The following is a 16,067-nucleotide window of genomic DNA, read 5'->3' as shown; positions in this document are numbered from 1 at the left end:
GCCAATTAATATGATAAAGGCGACCATATCAAAGTCTGGAAGTAGGATTGTAACATGTCGTGACAAGTGTGTGTTATAGGTCGAAACTGGGAAGAGGCGCTGACTCACGTCCACGCGCACAGATATTGGTAGACGCTATGAGTGGACTTCGTCCAGCCAACGCCCAGATTGGTCCTATAAATACAGGAGTATTGTAGCTCCAGATTATCATACCTTTGATCATTCTTCAGACGGCGAAGCTCTGCCAGTTTGCGGTCCGAGCTTCTATTCTGTAAACTATCCTATCTTCTATAGGAAGTTGGTGTTGTATTGCTACTGTAATAACGTAACATCTGTGTGTATTCAATTCTTCTTATTAAATAACATCATTGTATTCTGCATTCAAAAGACTTAGATCTTTTGCTTACCCGATAAATATATCTAAAATTCTACGAGAGCTTTCTCTCCGGTGACTTCACCACCTCATCACCGGCGGCAACAACATCAGCGAGAACAGCCTATTGAAGCATCACAAGCTTCGATAACTTCATTACAGGTACAGGATACTTTTCTGTGAAAGAAAGCTAAGAGAAGCGAAATGAAGACCATTTTAGATCATCAAAACCAATATTCCTGCTCTAACGCATTGCCTTGGAAAGTTCTCGTTGTGACGTGAAGTCCGTGGGGAAGTAGTCTCTCACATTTTCTTTTGGGGTATCCACTTGCTCGCGCAGTTTAAATGGCTTCTAATTGGCTTCCGCACGAACAAGCTATTCTGCAGCTCAAACCCTTTCGTCTTATGTATGAAGCTGTGAAATCCACAAGGGTTCTCCACTGGTCCCTATCCTGAGCCAGCTTGATCGAGTCAATACAACCCCATTCTATCTCTCTAATATCCATTTTAATATTGTCCACCCACCCAAGCCTTGGTTTTCCTAGTGGTCTCTTTTTACTCTGGCTATCCGATTAATATCCTATATGCATTCCCCTCCTCACCCATTCGTGTTACATGCCTTGTCCATCACATCCCCCTTGACTTCATCATTCTAATTATACTTGGTGAGGAGTACAAGTTATGAAGCTCCTCATTATGCAGTTTTCTCCAACCTCCTGTCACTTCATCTCTCTTCGGTCCAAATATTCTCCTTAGCACCCTGTTCTCGAACAAACTCAGTCTATGTTCCTCCCTGAATGTCAGAGACCAAGATTCACACTCATACAAAACCACGGGCAAACTATAGTTTTTACGCGTATATTTATTTCTTTATATTTTTAGACAGCAGACGAGAAGACAAAAGGTTCTGGACTGAATTATAGCAAGCATTACCTGATTTCAATCTCCTCGTAGTGTCCTGGACTAAATTTTGATTCTTTTCTGTCGTTCCCAAACAATCGAAATGTGCTACATTTCCATGTATCTGGTAGCTGAAAATATGGCAACGAAAAATATTTAAACCTACGTGTGGCGTGATGTACTTCCGTACTTGTTTGTGTTAAAGTAACTTATTTGTTTATTTGAGTAGTTACAGGTAATGTATTTCCATGCCATTTACGTAGATGGAATTAAAAAGAAACCCGCCTTAGCGCTGGAATACGGCCTGTCCGCTAAGAAGTGTGTCCTAGAGGTCACACAAATCACGCGTGTGCATGCATGTGTCCGTATCCAAAAACCTAGAGTCTGCTGGCTTCCTCGTTAGAACCATCGCAGCAGTCGCTTCTCCATCGTCATAAACTGAAGACTCTGTACTATAAGGAATTTAGAATACTGTGTGTGTGTAGAGATAACACTTAATTCTGGTATAAAAGATCGGCAATGTTATTTCATTTTCAAGTTTTGTTATCAGATAAAATATAAAATGCAATACGACTTATCACAACAAAATCAAATCATGGTGAACATGAAACTGAAAATTTATGTTTAAGTAAATATCAGTGTTGAATTGCCCAAATGTAAATTCGTTACGGACGACATATGTTCTATGGAGTTAAGATTACAGTTTTCTGGAATGTGATGCCGTGTATTTTGGTAGATAGGTGTCAGTATTTCGGAGATCCTGTTGTCCCCATCTTCAGGCTAGATTATCATCACTGAAAATGAATGCAGCCGGTTGCATCAAAACGTTAGTACCAATCTACCAATCAAAAGGAATACCAACCGAAAAATGTCAATGTTGATATTCGCTCTCGTGACAACCTCGAATCTTCAAGGGAATTAAATTTGAGACTCACAGTTAATATCATCAATAAAACGTTATTGTAACATGTCTCTAGAAATGAAAAAAAAATGGTAATAAATGAAACAGATTCAGAATTATTTGTTGACCTATATGAAAAGATGACGTTTAAAGAGAGATTTTAATACGTTGCTACGAATTCTACTCAGCTATGAAGCTTTATCATACACTCTGTACTTTTGCGGCTTATTTAGAGACGCTGATTCAGTATCTACACTATATAGCGTCGTATGTTAGGATGAGCAATGAATGGATGATAGCAGAGGATCTGGAAGGAAGCGACATTAACCTAATAGAGATACTATCATAATAGTTTCCCCGAGAGACTGAGAAATACAATGAAAGACAGTAGGATAACCGATGTCCCCGCTGAGATTCGAAAACAGAACGTTCCGAGTACAGGTCAGAAACCTCAACTATTCAGCTAATTTTTTGAATGTGATATCTTGTAGTTCATTACACAGGTGGCACCGTTTCGGGGGAACATATATGCTCTTCCTTCAGGACAGAACAGTTTCTTTAATGTAAAGATGGCGGCAGTAAGTTACTACAAAATATTGTACCAAACTACACGGCATCATGTCCTAAACGACCCAGGTTTCTAACAGCATTGCAAATATAATGTGCGAGCCGCGCTCACTTAACTGAAGGTCGCTGGCAGTAGCAACACTTTCCATCTCATTCGCGAATTCCCAGAATTGTGATGGCCCTTCATGCTTACGTAATGACCTCAACTCGGTGCTACGCAGCACTGTGAACGTAAGTCAAGTTTATGTGCAATGTAGTAGACTCCATAACAGCGCAGTTAACAAAGTGATAGGACACAGGGAAGAGAACTCAACAAGTTATCAGCAATAGTAACACGTTTCGTGTCTTATTGGTAAGTACCTGGCTCATGCCTCAAATGGAGCACATGGTAACTCTAACATCGATCTATCGTTTATTATTTATTTATCGTGTATTATTTAACAGCGCTTTCGGTTGGCAGAATATATAGCGTGGAATGGATGAACGTTAGATGAATAATTATTTGGAGGGGATGGTAAGGAATTGGCCGTGGACGAATGGAGGTACTGTCCTCGCATTTGCCTGGAGGGACGTAGGAAACCCGAGATGCTTGTGAATATGATTCAAGGGCGTCACTGCTACTCCCAGCCATTTGGGTCGGTCTGTTGTGGGTGCGCTCAGTCCCACAAAGGAAATGTTACTATGACATGCTCCAACTTCCCTGGGACAGACGGTACGCTATTGCCAGTCAGTGACAGAGCTCGCTGCTGTTCATGATAACTGTATTTAAGCATACCGCTACACTTGCTGATCACTTGGTATAGTTCTACACAGGAACACACAATGCAGTCTTCAGTACAGCTTCACATGCCTTCGGTTTGATCACCATTTACTCCAAGCTTTCATATAAATTCAGCGACATGTTTCGGCCACATAGGGCCATCGTCAGGTATATATGATCATTCGCGTAAATTGTTATACTGTAATGTAGTATTGTGACATGCAGACTCGTTGCTAGACGGCGATCGCGAAATAAGTGACTTTAGAGCAGTCATTGCTAGGCAACGACTCGCAAACAACATGGGAATGGCGATTTCTGTGCCGAGATGTTATAAGCAGGACAATTCAATGAATGAGTTTGTTGTGGGACAGTACCCAGCCCGTAAGAACTTGAGCACGGAAGCATTGCACATTGTTGAGATCCGTCATCAAGCAACGACTGGTGAAAGCAAACAGGAGAAGAAGAGTCAGTACGTGCTGTAGTGAATTGACGATTGTGTGAATTAGCGTTAGTGCTATTTTCTTTTTCTGTGGCGCTACAGCCCAAATTTGGGCCTAGTCCTACCTCCATGAAACTCTCCGTTTCACTTCGGTTTACTAGATCTTACACATACGGTAGGACTCCTTGGGCGAGTGATCAGCTCGTCGCAAGGCCTCTACCTGTAGACAAACACAGAAAAACGCACACAAACATCCATGCCCTGAGTGGGATTCGAACCCACGATCCCGGCTTCCGATCAAGCGAAGACAGTGCACTCCTTAGGCCGCTCGACTACCGTGACCGGCCAGCGTTAGCGCTGTAGCTACTTATAATTACGATCTGTAAGACTTCAACAAATCCAATTACCAATGCATAGCTCCTGTACAGTCACTCGTACACATGACAATATTATATAGCCCAGTGGTTCTGAAAGTTGGCTGTAGGCCCCTTGGGTGGCGGTGGAGTTGGGCTCCTCAGAGGGTGTTCTCTTATTTACGACCGAAATGACTTCAGACCAGACTAGGGGAAAGTGGTATCACTACAACAAGCCCATCCATCGCACTAAGAATTTACCGACAGTGAATTAGTTACTAAAGGTGGTATTTTATTTTACTGTTATTGACTTCCTTACTGGGTTGTTCAAACCGCTATTCTGAAGAATGCTTCTTACACGATGCGCCAGGGGACAGAGGTATAAGTGTATAGAACCAAGGAGGAGGTGTCCCGAAAAAGATTGGGAACCATTGATATAGCCCATGAGGGTTCTCCGTCCGGAATGTTATTACTTGAACCAACTTTGGTACTTGTTAAACTATGATATATATCATATTTTAAAAATCATTTTAAGCATTAAATTTGCATATAATTTATATATTACAATATAACAGGTATGAATTGATTTAAAAACAAAATAAGTAAATGATTTGAAAATAATTTTATATATTACAGTTTAACAGGTAGCGATTTGATTTAAATAGTGAGCTTGTCGAAAGTACAGCCCTCACGGACTGTGTAATGCTGTAATACAGTATAGCGACTTATTACTGGCTTCACGGCTGAGGAGTTCGAGTCCAGGAATGGTCAAAGATTTTCCCGTTTCACATCGTCCAGACTAGCTTCGGGTCCACCCAGACCCCTAAACAAAGGGTACCAGGGGATATTTACCCGGAGATAAATAGGCCGGAGCATAAAGCTGGCTACTTAATTCCAACTATTCACAGGCCAAAATATAGTGAATTTACACATCGATTTCCCCTTTCGTCTTTATGGCGTAGTGAATAGTTAGCTAAGCACAAGACAACTTTTATTTTTCGCCTTTTGACACGACTGAAAATAGAGAAATTCATCATATACCTAATGATAGACCTGTGTGCCCGAAACATGTCGTTGAATTTGCATGGAAGCACGGATTAAGTGTTGATTAAACCAATAGCCTGTGAACCCGCTTGGGAGACTGTAGTCGGAAGATATGTAAATCGCTACGTCACAGGTTAAAGGTTGCGATAAGGTTGGATTTTCAAAATGAAAAAGTTGTCAGCTTCACGTCCCAACCGCTTTACCCTCGGCACAAGAGCCTTCGGTATCCATGAAACAGGAAACTGTGTGGAGCCTCAGCCAGTCTGAATACTGTTGAAAAGAGAAATGTTATCGTCCATCTGCCGGGAATGGAAGGTAAATCCCAGGGTCGTCTAGCCCATAGACTAATCACTTACACTGCATAAACAATGCAACTGAATGTATGACGCTGAACTCCTCGTGGTGGTAATGATTCTTCTGAATGTGGAACCCTGAAGGTGGAGGCAGCAAGATTCTCCTACCAGATTATATTGCATCACATCCCAAAAGACCGTTAGGGAAAAAGTAAAGTTGTCCCTGCACTTTATTAGTTAAGCAGTATACCATGACGAAATACTGGCGAACGGAGGTATGGCTCCACCTTTCTTGACTTCAGCACCAGATGGAAGTGGTCAGCTTCACGCCCCTGTAGTCTAAAGCCACGGGAAAGAGCCCTAGGTACCCTCAGGATAGGAGACGGAGTCGACTACCAGACTTTGTCTGGACGTTGTGAAGAAAAAAATCTTCTGCCGTCAGGAATCGAACCCAGGCCAGTAGCTATACCGACTGAATCATCCCGACTCCTCGAAAAACCCTTAAAACAGTTTAGTCCAGATCTGTTAACAAAGCAAGCAACTGAGCAATCGATAGATCGATCGATTGACCAAGCCACCAACCAATGGACTGTTGATCGAACGAACAGTTCGAATGATAAGGCTGAAGAGTAAGGTCAGAAATTCTTCGCCCCTGATAAGGCTATTTTCCTTGTTAATACCAAAACATTTAACAGATGGTCCCTGAGAGGAGAGATAACACTCATATTAGGAATCTAGCTTACTCATAGACTTATAGTCAGAAAGTAATTGAGAATGAGGACTGGGATCATAGTAAAAAAAATCAACCCCCAATTCTTGCACACCGATATAAGAGCCGTGGCTACCGCACGTATTTGCAAGATTACAAAGTGTAGGTCAAAATATCTGCTTGGTCCGTGGTAGGAAACAGGAAAGCTACGAAAATGTTACATTCTTCTATACAGTAATTTCTTCGTAGCCGGTACGCGCGAGTTACTTTCACGACCCAGAGTCATGAGACAGGAAAACAGAATCGTGCGTTCCATGGGGCCTGGAACCAAGAGTGATTGTGCTGCCGAAGACCAGCAGCAATCTATTCGAAACCGAAAAACGGCACTCGCAGGTACACATACAAGCAAATTACTTATGCATATCGGCGAACCTGTCAAGAGTCGCACATTTGCTGATGTTTTATATCGAACTTGATGAAACTGAAGGCCGGAGTGCCGGAAAACATACGGTAGAAAATAAAGCGTTGCATATACACGGAGGTTCTTAAATTTGATGGCCGTTTCAAGGCTCTGCGCTTCACGACGACCGGTGTACTGTCGCCTGCCAGTCGCATACGAATTTTACCGATGAATCTGTATGCTTGATGGCTGATTGCGTTTGGAATTAAGGGAAGCTCTATTAATTTTGTGGACTGTTTGATGGCATTATGTAACACTTTGAGCAGCTCGGTTCATGCATGGGAATTTATTTATGATTTGCCAACAGTGGGCGGCAGTTATCATCTCAATTAGTCGTTTGTTTTCAGTTACCATTAGTGAGCAAAGTGTTCCGTCATGGTGCGTTATACTTTAGAGCAACGAGTTTCTGCTGTATGACAACTACATGAAATACGGATCCGGCGAAAATTTCGACGTAAATTTCGTGATGAAAGAGTTCTCAGCAGAGAAACAATTCCATCTTGGTGAATAAAATTAGATCAACTGGTCTTTTAATAGACAAGAAACAAAAATATAAGCACCGTGTGCTTTCTAAGGAGAAAATAAATGACGTCGAAACCAGACATGAATATACACCTATAAAAACATTAAAACGTCTAGCTCAGGAGACTGGAGTGTCAAATTCTCGTGCAAGAACGACAATAAACTTTCTGGACCTTAGACCCAAAAAAACAACAATAATCCACGAACACCTTGCAGCCGCGGGATCCAGCTAGCAGGGTTAGTTTTTGCAGTTCTTTTGTGCAAATTTGTTTTCAAAGGCCGAAATCGGTCGACTTTCTTTCTGAGGACGCATGCTTTCACTTGCAGTGACACATAAATACTGTCATGTATTTCAGTACTAAGACGCGGGTTTGGATTGGTAATTGGATTTATTAACAACCTATAGGTCGTAACTATAATTAATTGTAACGCTCTTACACAATTTACAATCACTCCATACTAATCTTCTTAGTCTACTTCCACTAGTCTTCACGGATTTATAATGCAGGGACTATAGAAGTCACCCTAAATCACACACTCAGAGTACCACTGCACTATAGCATACATAAAGTCTTCAAATCACATGCAAAGTCTTCACAGACTGACCTCCTTTACTGTCCTGTACTCCTAGTCCCAATTCGTTCTGTTCGCGTCTTTCCGCCGTTATTATTCACTCCTAACTCGTAACTTCCTTGTACCTTCTACTACTATGAACGGCTTTCGTTGTCCCTATAAACCTTCGGCACAGACCATACACAAGAAACACAGCTACTCTAATTTTGAGTGACGTCACACCCTATGCGGAAATGTGTTCATGAATCCTTGCCTGGCAACGCCCCGATCAAAAGCGTTACATTGTTCCCTCCTTAAGGCTGCTCCTTCCGAGTAGCCTATGGGTGCACAGCCTGGTCTTGTTTTCTGAGGTCTCTGTTTAGTTTTATCTCGCCTTCCCTCCCGTCGCCCGTTTTTTTTTCTCCCCCGGTGTTCAGTGTCCAACTGCTACCTCCTTAAGATCATTCGCCCAGAGCGGCTTATTGCTAAGTTGCCAGTAGATCCAGGTGTATCACCATTATCCGAAGCTTCTTCCTTCCTCTCTCTCTCTCTCTCTCTCCCTTCCAGCAGTGGGGGCATAACTCCTGGAGTGGCCGGTGCTTCCACATATCCGGCTCTCATTGCATGTGCAGCCTCCTTTTTCTTCTCGGAGAGGGTCGACCCCCTACACAAGGTCCAGTTCCTCATTTTCCATAACATCCTGGAAATTCTGACTACTTGTTTCGTGATATTCTCTCTGAAAATCTCATAAGATCTGCGCCAGTGTTCCCCGCCTCCCATGTGCAATCTTTGTCCTGAGCTTCACCCTCCGATATCGTTCGTGGTTGTCCTCTCCTTCCTCAGCCATAGCGGCAGTCTTCCGCCTAGGTCCCTTATTCGCTTGCTTCCCTCCTTACGCGCCATTGTTTCTTCTCGAGTGTCCGTCCCTTCGTGGTTTTCGGTTCCAAATTGTTCTTGCCTTGTCCCTGAAGCCCGTGTCTCATGCGTTGTGCCACGTTTGCAAGGCGGGTCATCTCTCTGAGGGAGGCGAGCAAATATCCTCCGGGACCCATTCTTCGGTTTCTAGCGGCGCTCTGCTGCTAGATCCCGGTCTCCATGCCGCTTCCTTAGCGCTTTGCCAGTTTCCACTGCCGGATGTTCTTGGAGACTTCCCGATACCCCCTTTCGGATTTCATGTCCACTGAGGATTGCTCCTCGCATTCCAGACGTGCATCCGCCTTTTTTTGGCAGGCCATTGTCTCTCTTCGGCATGCCCTCAGGGAGTGTTCTGCGGCCTCTTCGTTAGGAGTTACAGTATTACTGTAAGAGTTATTAATATCAATAATGTACATGTGGCGTCAAGTGACCATAAAGAACGATTCAGTAGAACAGATTTTTGGCAGTGATAATGGCATTAAGTAAGAGTAATATTACGTATCAATGAAAGACATTATTATGAAATATATTAACAAGCAGGTTGATGTAGTAGAAACTCTATACACCTGTGTTCGGGAGGTGCTGTGTTCGAATATCGGCCGGGACACCGGCTATCCCGACTGAACCTTTTCGTGGTTTTACCCACACTATGCATACATGTCTGGATAATATCGCGAATAAGTCTCTATGGTATTTGATAGAATCCTATCCTTTCATGCATCCTGCCATTCTATGGTATAAATCCGGTTAATCTCAACACCGTAAGATAAATCATAAAATGGAAATACACGTATATCGGATAAATATTAATTCTTAGTTTCTTTTTTTGCAGAAATTCGAGTCTCACTAAAAGGAGCTAAGGAGAAAAGCGGAGACTGCTTAAAAAGCCACAGTCGGTGTAGTATTGCACTGTTTCCCACTTGGCTGCAAACATGTGTAACACAGTTTGAAGTGGAAAGTTCGCGATGTTGGAGTCTCTGTGTGTTTGGACCCTGGTCACGGGTCTCATAAGTATAATCGTGTACTTGCTTGGCACTTGGACCCATGATCATTTCTCCAAGAAAAATGTACCGCACCTCAAACCTGTACCATTCTTTGGGACCATGGGACCAGTGGCTTTGCGGACTGTTTCCTTCCCTGAATTAGTTGTTGAATGGTACAATAGGCTTAGAGGCCACAAATATGGCGGTGTGTATGAATTCTTGAATCCAGTTATTCTGTTGAGAGATCCAGAGCTCATAAAAATGGTGACCGTGAAAGATTTTGAGCACTTCCTGGACCACCGAGCCACTATAAGTGAAGAAGCTGAGCCGCTGCTCGGAAAGACTCTTTTCGGTCTCAAAGGTGAGTTCTTCATTCCGAACAGTCTACTGCTTCTGGGGCCCTGAGCGGTGCAGAACTGTTGACACGTCATAGTTTTTTCCAAAGCACTAAACAATAAACTATATGATGTACAAAACACCTTTGAATGTACATCATTAATAGATAGTGATATAAATCATTATGTCACTAGAAAATTAGTGTATTCTATTTCAAGCAATATTGCAACGACAATGGTTATGCCGAGGACTTCATTGAAGACACAGGTGTTTGTCCATAAAACTGCCTACTGAGAGTACAGTGTACACTCAAAGATATTTTAGACGAAAAAGTATTGACGGTTGTTTTTAGGTTTGTGTTACTTTGATGGAAGAACATAAATTTCAAGACTTGATCACATGGCATAGAAGGACTGAGTTGTTCTGCACTTTTGCGCCAGGCGACGTGGAATGTTATTCCTAATATTTCAGAGGAAGTGAGGACGGAGGCAACAGACTCCTTCGGAACATTGGTCACTCTCTAAAGAATTAAAGGTATCCTATCCCAGGAAACTGCCAAATCTCTTTTTGGGTTACCTTACGGTGCTCAGTGAATCGAATTGTAAGATGAACAGTGAATTGGAATGATCTGGAATTTGGCTGGGGGAATGGAGGAATTCAAGGAAAACCTCAGTCATAATTGTAGTAGTCCAGGCCGACATTAAAAAAAAGACCTTAGGAATACAATTCTTCAGCAATACCTGCACACTAACCTGCTGTGTAGAAGACCACGTCCTAAAGTATGAAATATGTTTAGTCAGGAGTGTAACTGAGCATCGAAAAAAAGTAAACAGGGAGTGGGGCACATACGTTACAAACGGTACAAAACTCATCTTCCTCCAACGGTAACATATCAAAGCGATCATTACCATCCAATTCACCGCAGTCACTTTCATCAGTTCAGGTCCAGAGTAGCAAGAGATTCTCAAGTATCAATCCGTAACAAAGTTTAATATGTGGTACCATGGACACAGAAAGTAAAAAGACAAACTGACACAGCATATGTATAAACCGATTTCTTGACACAGCATGTAAATCATTGCACTGATTCAGCATAAACACAGCTACACTTACGATGCTTAAACACAGATATATTGACATCATGTCCACCGATACATTGACACAGCATGTAAACAAATGCAATGATGCTGCACAATCACAGCTACACTGACGGTGCTTAAACACAGATATATAGACACAGCATGAAGACAGAAATACTAAAAGAGCATGTAATCCGATAAATTGATGCATGTAAACAGACACATTTACACGGCACGTAAACTGATACATTGACAGAATATAAACCGATACATCGATGCAGCACGAAGGCACATAATTACACAGAGTGTAATCCGTTACATTGGTGCTGCACAAAAAACACACACACACACACACATATATATACAGTATATAAACGGATACATTGACACAGAATGTAAACTGATGAACAGACACAGCCCGTAAACGGACAGACTGACAGAGCATATAAATCCATATACCGACATAGCACGTAAACCGATATATTGGCACAGCATAAAACATATACTAACACAGAATGTAATCTATATATATTGACACCACATAAACGAATTAAATCAACCAATTTCTTATGTCTCAAACCTATAAAAGTTTAAAACTGACATAAGCTCCAATTGCTAATAAAAAGCGCAAGTTATCTCAGATTCAATAAATGTACGCGTCGATACTTGTTAGATACTCGTAAGTCAAGAAGCTAAATATGAGAGTATACACACTAAATGTTTATGGCAATTGTAGCTCTCAAATATTAAGGAAATAATGTGGCACGATATTTGACCAATTGGAATCTTCTACCTGTAAATGTTCCAGGGCCTTACATTTCTAGTTAACAGTGAAGTTTTTACGACCATGCGCGTCTGCAGGTTTTTATCCGGGAGTTAGGATCAGACAGAATATTGGCTTACATCGTGTTTCAGTGTATTTTATGAATTGTCCTAGAGTTTTCGTTTCCTATATTGAAAAATATGGGGCCACAAAGAATGTTCGATTTCTTCCATTTCTAACTTTTGGTATTCATATTTTGGGTATCTCTTTGCTTTTAAATTTGGATTTTGCCGCAAATATCCAGGGTGTGCGGATGCCTGTCTTGCCCATTGGTCACGGCTACCATGGCCATGGACGTGCATACAGGTCCTTTGGCAATTCATGTTGCGTGTTTGTGTATACAGAACTTTGAGAACCCCGATAAAACTTCGTGCGAGAGAGGGAAGAATAGGACTGCACTTGCGTAGTACTGTCAGTCCCTGTACTAGTACAGAAAAAGAAGTTCGTTTCCCCACCAGACGAGTAGGTAATGAACAGAATTATTTTGATGATGGTAATGGAAGTAGTGGTTCTGAAGGTGATCGAAAGTTGTATGGGATTATCAAATCGCAGAACAATGATAAGAAGAGAGAAGTGGTAATTCTTTCTTTAATTTGGGTTATTATTATTATTTTACTGCCATTAGATATTCACTGATACAGACAAGGAAAGACTCTACATAAAGGGAACAATACAAAACAAAATGCATATAATGAGCAAGGTGCACACAGTGCAAATCCAAACATGTAAAGTCACACAAGGGCACGTCTGCAATCGCAGGCAGAAAACTTCTTTTTCTATGACATCACCCTACCATCCTTCTTACGGTTAGCCCTGTGCATATGCATATCTTTAGTCATTTACTTGGTCTCATTTAGCAGGAAACAACATGTGATTGGTGGAAAGCCAAAATGGGGGTGGCCTTTGGCCTTTCGTTTTCTTCACGGCTATAGCTCATCATTTTTTATGGGGAGAAATAATAAACGGAATAATAATATAATAATAATAATAATAATAATAAACAAAAAAAAATACTTCGGGTTTGTTTCACTTCATTATCCACACTTTCATTCCCTAACAGGAGAACGATGGAAGGAGATGCGATCTACTTTGAGTCCTGCTTTCACATCCAGCAAGATGAAGAACATGTTCGTCTTGATAACAGAATGTGGTAAACAGCTAACTGACTTCCTGGAAAACTGTATCAAGGACAAAAACATGACAATTGAAGGCTGCAAGATAGAACGAGGCAAGTAATACCAAAACACAAAGCCACTTACATCAGTCTGAGTATTTACATGTACACATATGGAAGCTTGAATTCGGCGTGACCGCGTTCGAACCCTTGCCGAAGTAAAGTTCTGGAAGCGGCGTAAGGGTCAAACAAAACATGTTCTGGATAACTCTGAAGTAATCTTCTTACCATCCTTATTTTATTATTTTAATTTATTTATTTGCTTGCTTTTGTATTAGTTCTTTACTTACTCTTATTCACTCATCTGTGCTTTCTTAATGAACTTGTATGTTTTTTGTATTATTTGTTTACTCCCGTTATTTACTCATTTGTGCTTTCTTAATTAACTTAAATATTTCTTCGTGTATTTACCCATGTTCAGGGAAGTGACGCATTGCAATCGGATAGAAATTCATCCGACGTTTTCGAGTAACATACGTTCTCAATCTTAAGGGTCGAAAGGTAAGCGAAGCAAGCAACCAGTAGTTAGCTCTGAAGATGGCGGCAGTATATTCCTCCGAAACCTCTGTGAATTTTAAAGCACAGAAGTCACTATACGAGCTATATCCCAGCTGCTTTAACATGATTCTCAGAAGAAGCAGAGAGTGTTTCCTTAAAGAGCACTGATCCTGTGAGGCTGAAGTACATTTTTAATATAACTATTAAATATTTTAATAATCCGTGAACATAACCAGTGTATTTTTATTACCAGTGAATTGCTCTATAGGCACCAATAAAGCAACATCACCTTTGTCAGGGAAATATCAGGGGACTTCTGTATTTCTTCATCGCCGACTTATGGCCAGAAGCCAGTATGCATCCGGTAGTTCCTGTGGCCGCCCGTCTCGACACAAGTTCTCTTCAGTCTTCTTTTTTCCTCAACCGAATGCTGAGAAGCTTCCCAAGTACCTTGTTGCTACGGTATGGTCCTCGTGCAGCCCTCTTCATTTAATATCAAAATTAAACTGCTTGCTCTGAAGGTCCTTGACTCGATTTTCCAAATTATGCGCCCTTAATTAATCAAAAATAAAAATTCTTCTGCATTTGTCCACAAAAGTTCACAGAACTTGCTATCTGAGGTGAATTAAATTATTTTCATGAACACACAAGCGAGGGAGCACTGATCAGGCTCTGATAACGTTCATGTACAAACTTAATGTTCCGGACAGTCGGCCCCGTATGACCACAAAATTTCAGTTTTCAAATGACCCACCCGATCAGCTGAATTTCATTAAATATGAATCAAGCTGACGAAAAACAGAACACATTAGCTCTTGATCTACTGTTGCGTATGGTTGCACAGAAACGTTCAAAAGCAAACATTGTCTGAAGTTTCCAGATTTCTCATCACTGGTTTAATAGATAGTGTGCTTAGAATACTGTATCATATAGACCCATTGCTAAGCAACCGATTCTTAAGAGGCACCAATGAACTGGGAAGCGGTGTTCTCAACGCTGTCCGTGAGACAGCTGCGTGACGCAACAATACAACTGTTAGAAGCGGTGTTTTCTACGTGGTCCTTACCGAAGTGTTATAAGGAGGACAAGTCCAAAGTTTAGTCACACTGCCCTTGTAGCGGAAGCTATTAGAAATAGGGCATAATCTGTTGTACTGAGCCTGGACTGACAGAGGCCCTGGATATATTTAATACATTTATTATCACGTGTGTAAATATCCTTTACATTATGGCAATGACTACAGACAATGACTCTGACAAAAGACAGACCCGTCCTCTCGTCAGAGAGGGCGACCCACAATAACAAAACCTAAACTGTCAAGCAGTAATAAATATCTGGTCATGAGCCCAAGATTGGGCTCGACACCGAGACTGACGGACTGACCGTCAGTCGCAATGTGACTTTGACTTTGAGTTAAGTCATTTATGAGACATTCGCCAGCCAGTGACGACGTGAACACGGAAGCTGAGGAAGCTGCGATGTAGGAAGCCGTTTTCACGCGACAACCAGTGAAGATACAGCAGAATGAGAACATTTAGTGCGTGCTGTAGTCAATTGTAAACAGTGTGAATTACCGACAGCGCTACATTTACTTGTAGTAATGATATGTAAGTGTTCAATAAACAATACCAAATGTAATATAAATACAGTGATGAGCTCTAAAACTGAAATGATCAGAATTAAATACATAGTTTTCCCATTATTCCTTTATTTCCTGTACTATGTGTAGATGGAGTACAAGAGATTAAATTCTAACCTATTTTAAAACATCAAATTATTTTTATTTACTCATAGTTGGTGTGGTACTTAAAAACAAACAGGCAACAGACAGACAAACAAACAAATAAAGAAACAAGTTCAGTCCCCTTTTTACTGCATTCTTTGTTTTTCAGAAGGTAATATTCTGGCTGTGGAGATGAAAGACTTGTTCACAAGATACACAAATGATGTAATTGCTACATCAGCATTTGGAATTAGTTGTGATTCACTAAACAATCCTGGAAATGAATTCTATGGGATGGGAAGAGATTTTACGAATTTCAGCGGTATCAGAGCCTTAATATTTCTTGGCTACTTGTTCAGCCCAAAGCTCATGAAGGTAAGAACATTATTTACGTTAACGCTAATACTGACAAACATCTACAAGTCTAGGAACATCTCTGTTATCAGACCTTCAGAATTTATTTCACTGTTTAAATTTGCACAGTACTGGCTCAGTGTTTCGCCCATTCTCAGATTTTATTCTCCTTCTCTTCCTTACTCTCAGGTTTCTTCTCTCATAGTCTTTCTACTTCTCCTACTTGTTCCTCTCCTCCTCCTGCATCGCCTTCTTCAACTGTTTTTCACCTGGTATTATCACTGTTTCATACAGGTCGATGCACGAGAA

The 16,067-nt window shown here is 41.2% G+C and overlaps 1 protein-coding gene across 2 annotated transcripts in view; it reads left to right on the top strand.

Moving 5' to 3' along the window:
- Positions 1–2,941: 2,941 nt before the first annotated feature.
- Positions 2,942–16,067, top strand: part of LOC111869919 (cytochrome P450 9e2) — a 33,628-nt gene continuing 20,502 nt past the window's right edge. Inside the window, exons 1-4 of one of the 2 annotated variants that reach the window (XM_023861805.1) lie at positions 2,942–3,093; positions 9,621–10,132; positions 13,070–13,237; positions 15,574–15,779. In XM_023861805.1, the coding sequence (XP_023717573.1) occupies positions 9,754–10,132; positions 13,070–13,237; positions 15,574–15,779 (753 nt within the window). In that variant the 5' untranslated portion in view covers positions 2,942–3,093; positions 9,621–9,753. The remainder of the gene's footprint in view (positions 3,094–9,620; positions 10,133–13,069; positions 13,238–15,573; positions 15,780–16,067) is intronic. The other variant, XM_023861803.2, reaches the window with a different exon arrangement.

This window comes from Cryptotermes secundus, unplaced genomic scaffold, assembly GCF_002891405.2.
Source record: "Cryptotermes secundus unplaced genomic scaffold, Csec_1.0 scaffold842, whole genome shotgun sequence".
NCBI lineage: Eukaryota > Metazoa > Arthropoda > Insecta > Blattodea > Kalotermitidae > Cryptotermes > Cryptotermes secundus.
Note: the sequence above shows the minus strand (reverse complement) of the source record. Positions and strands in the feature narration are given on the sequence as shown.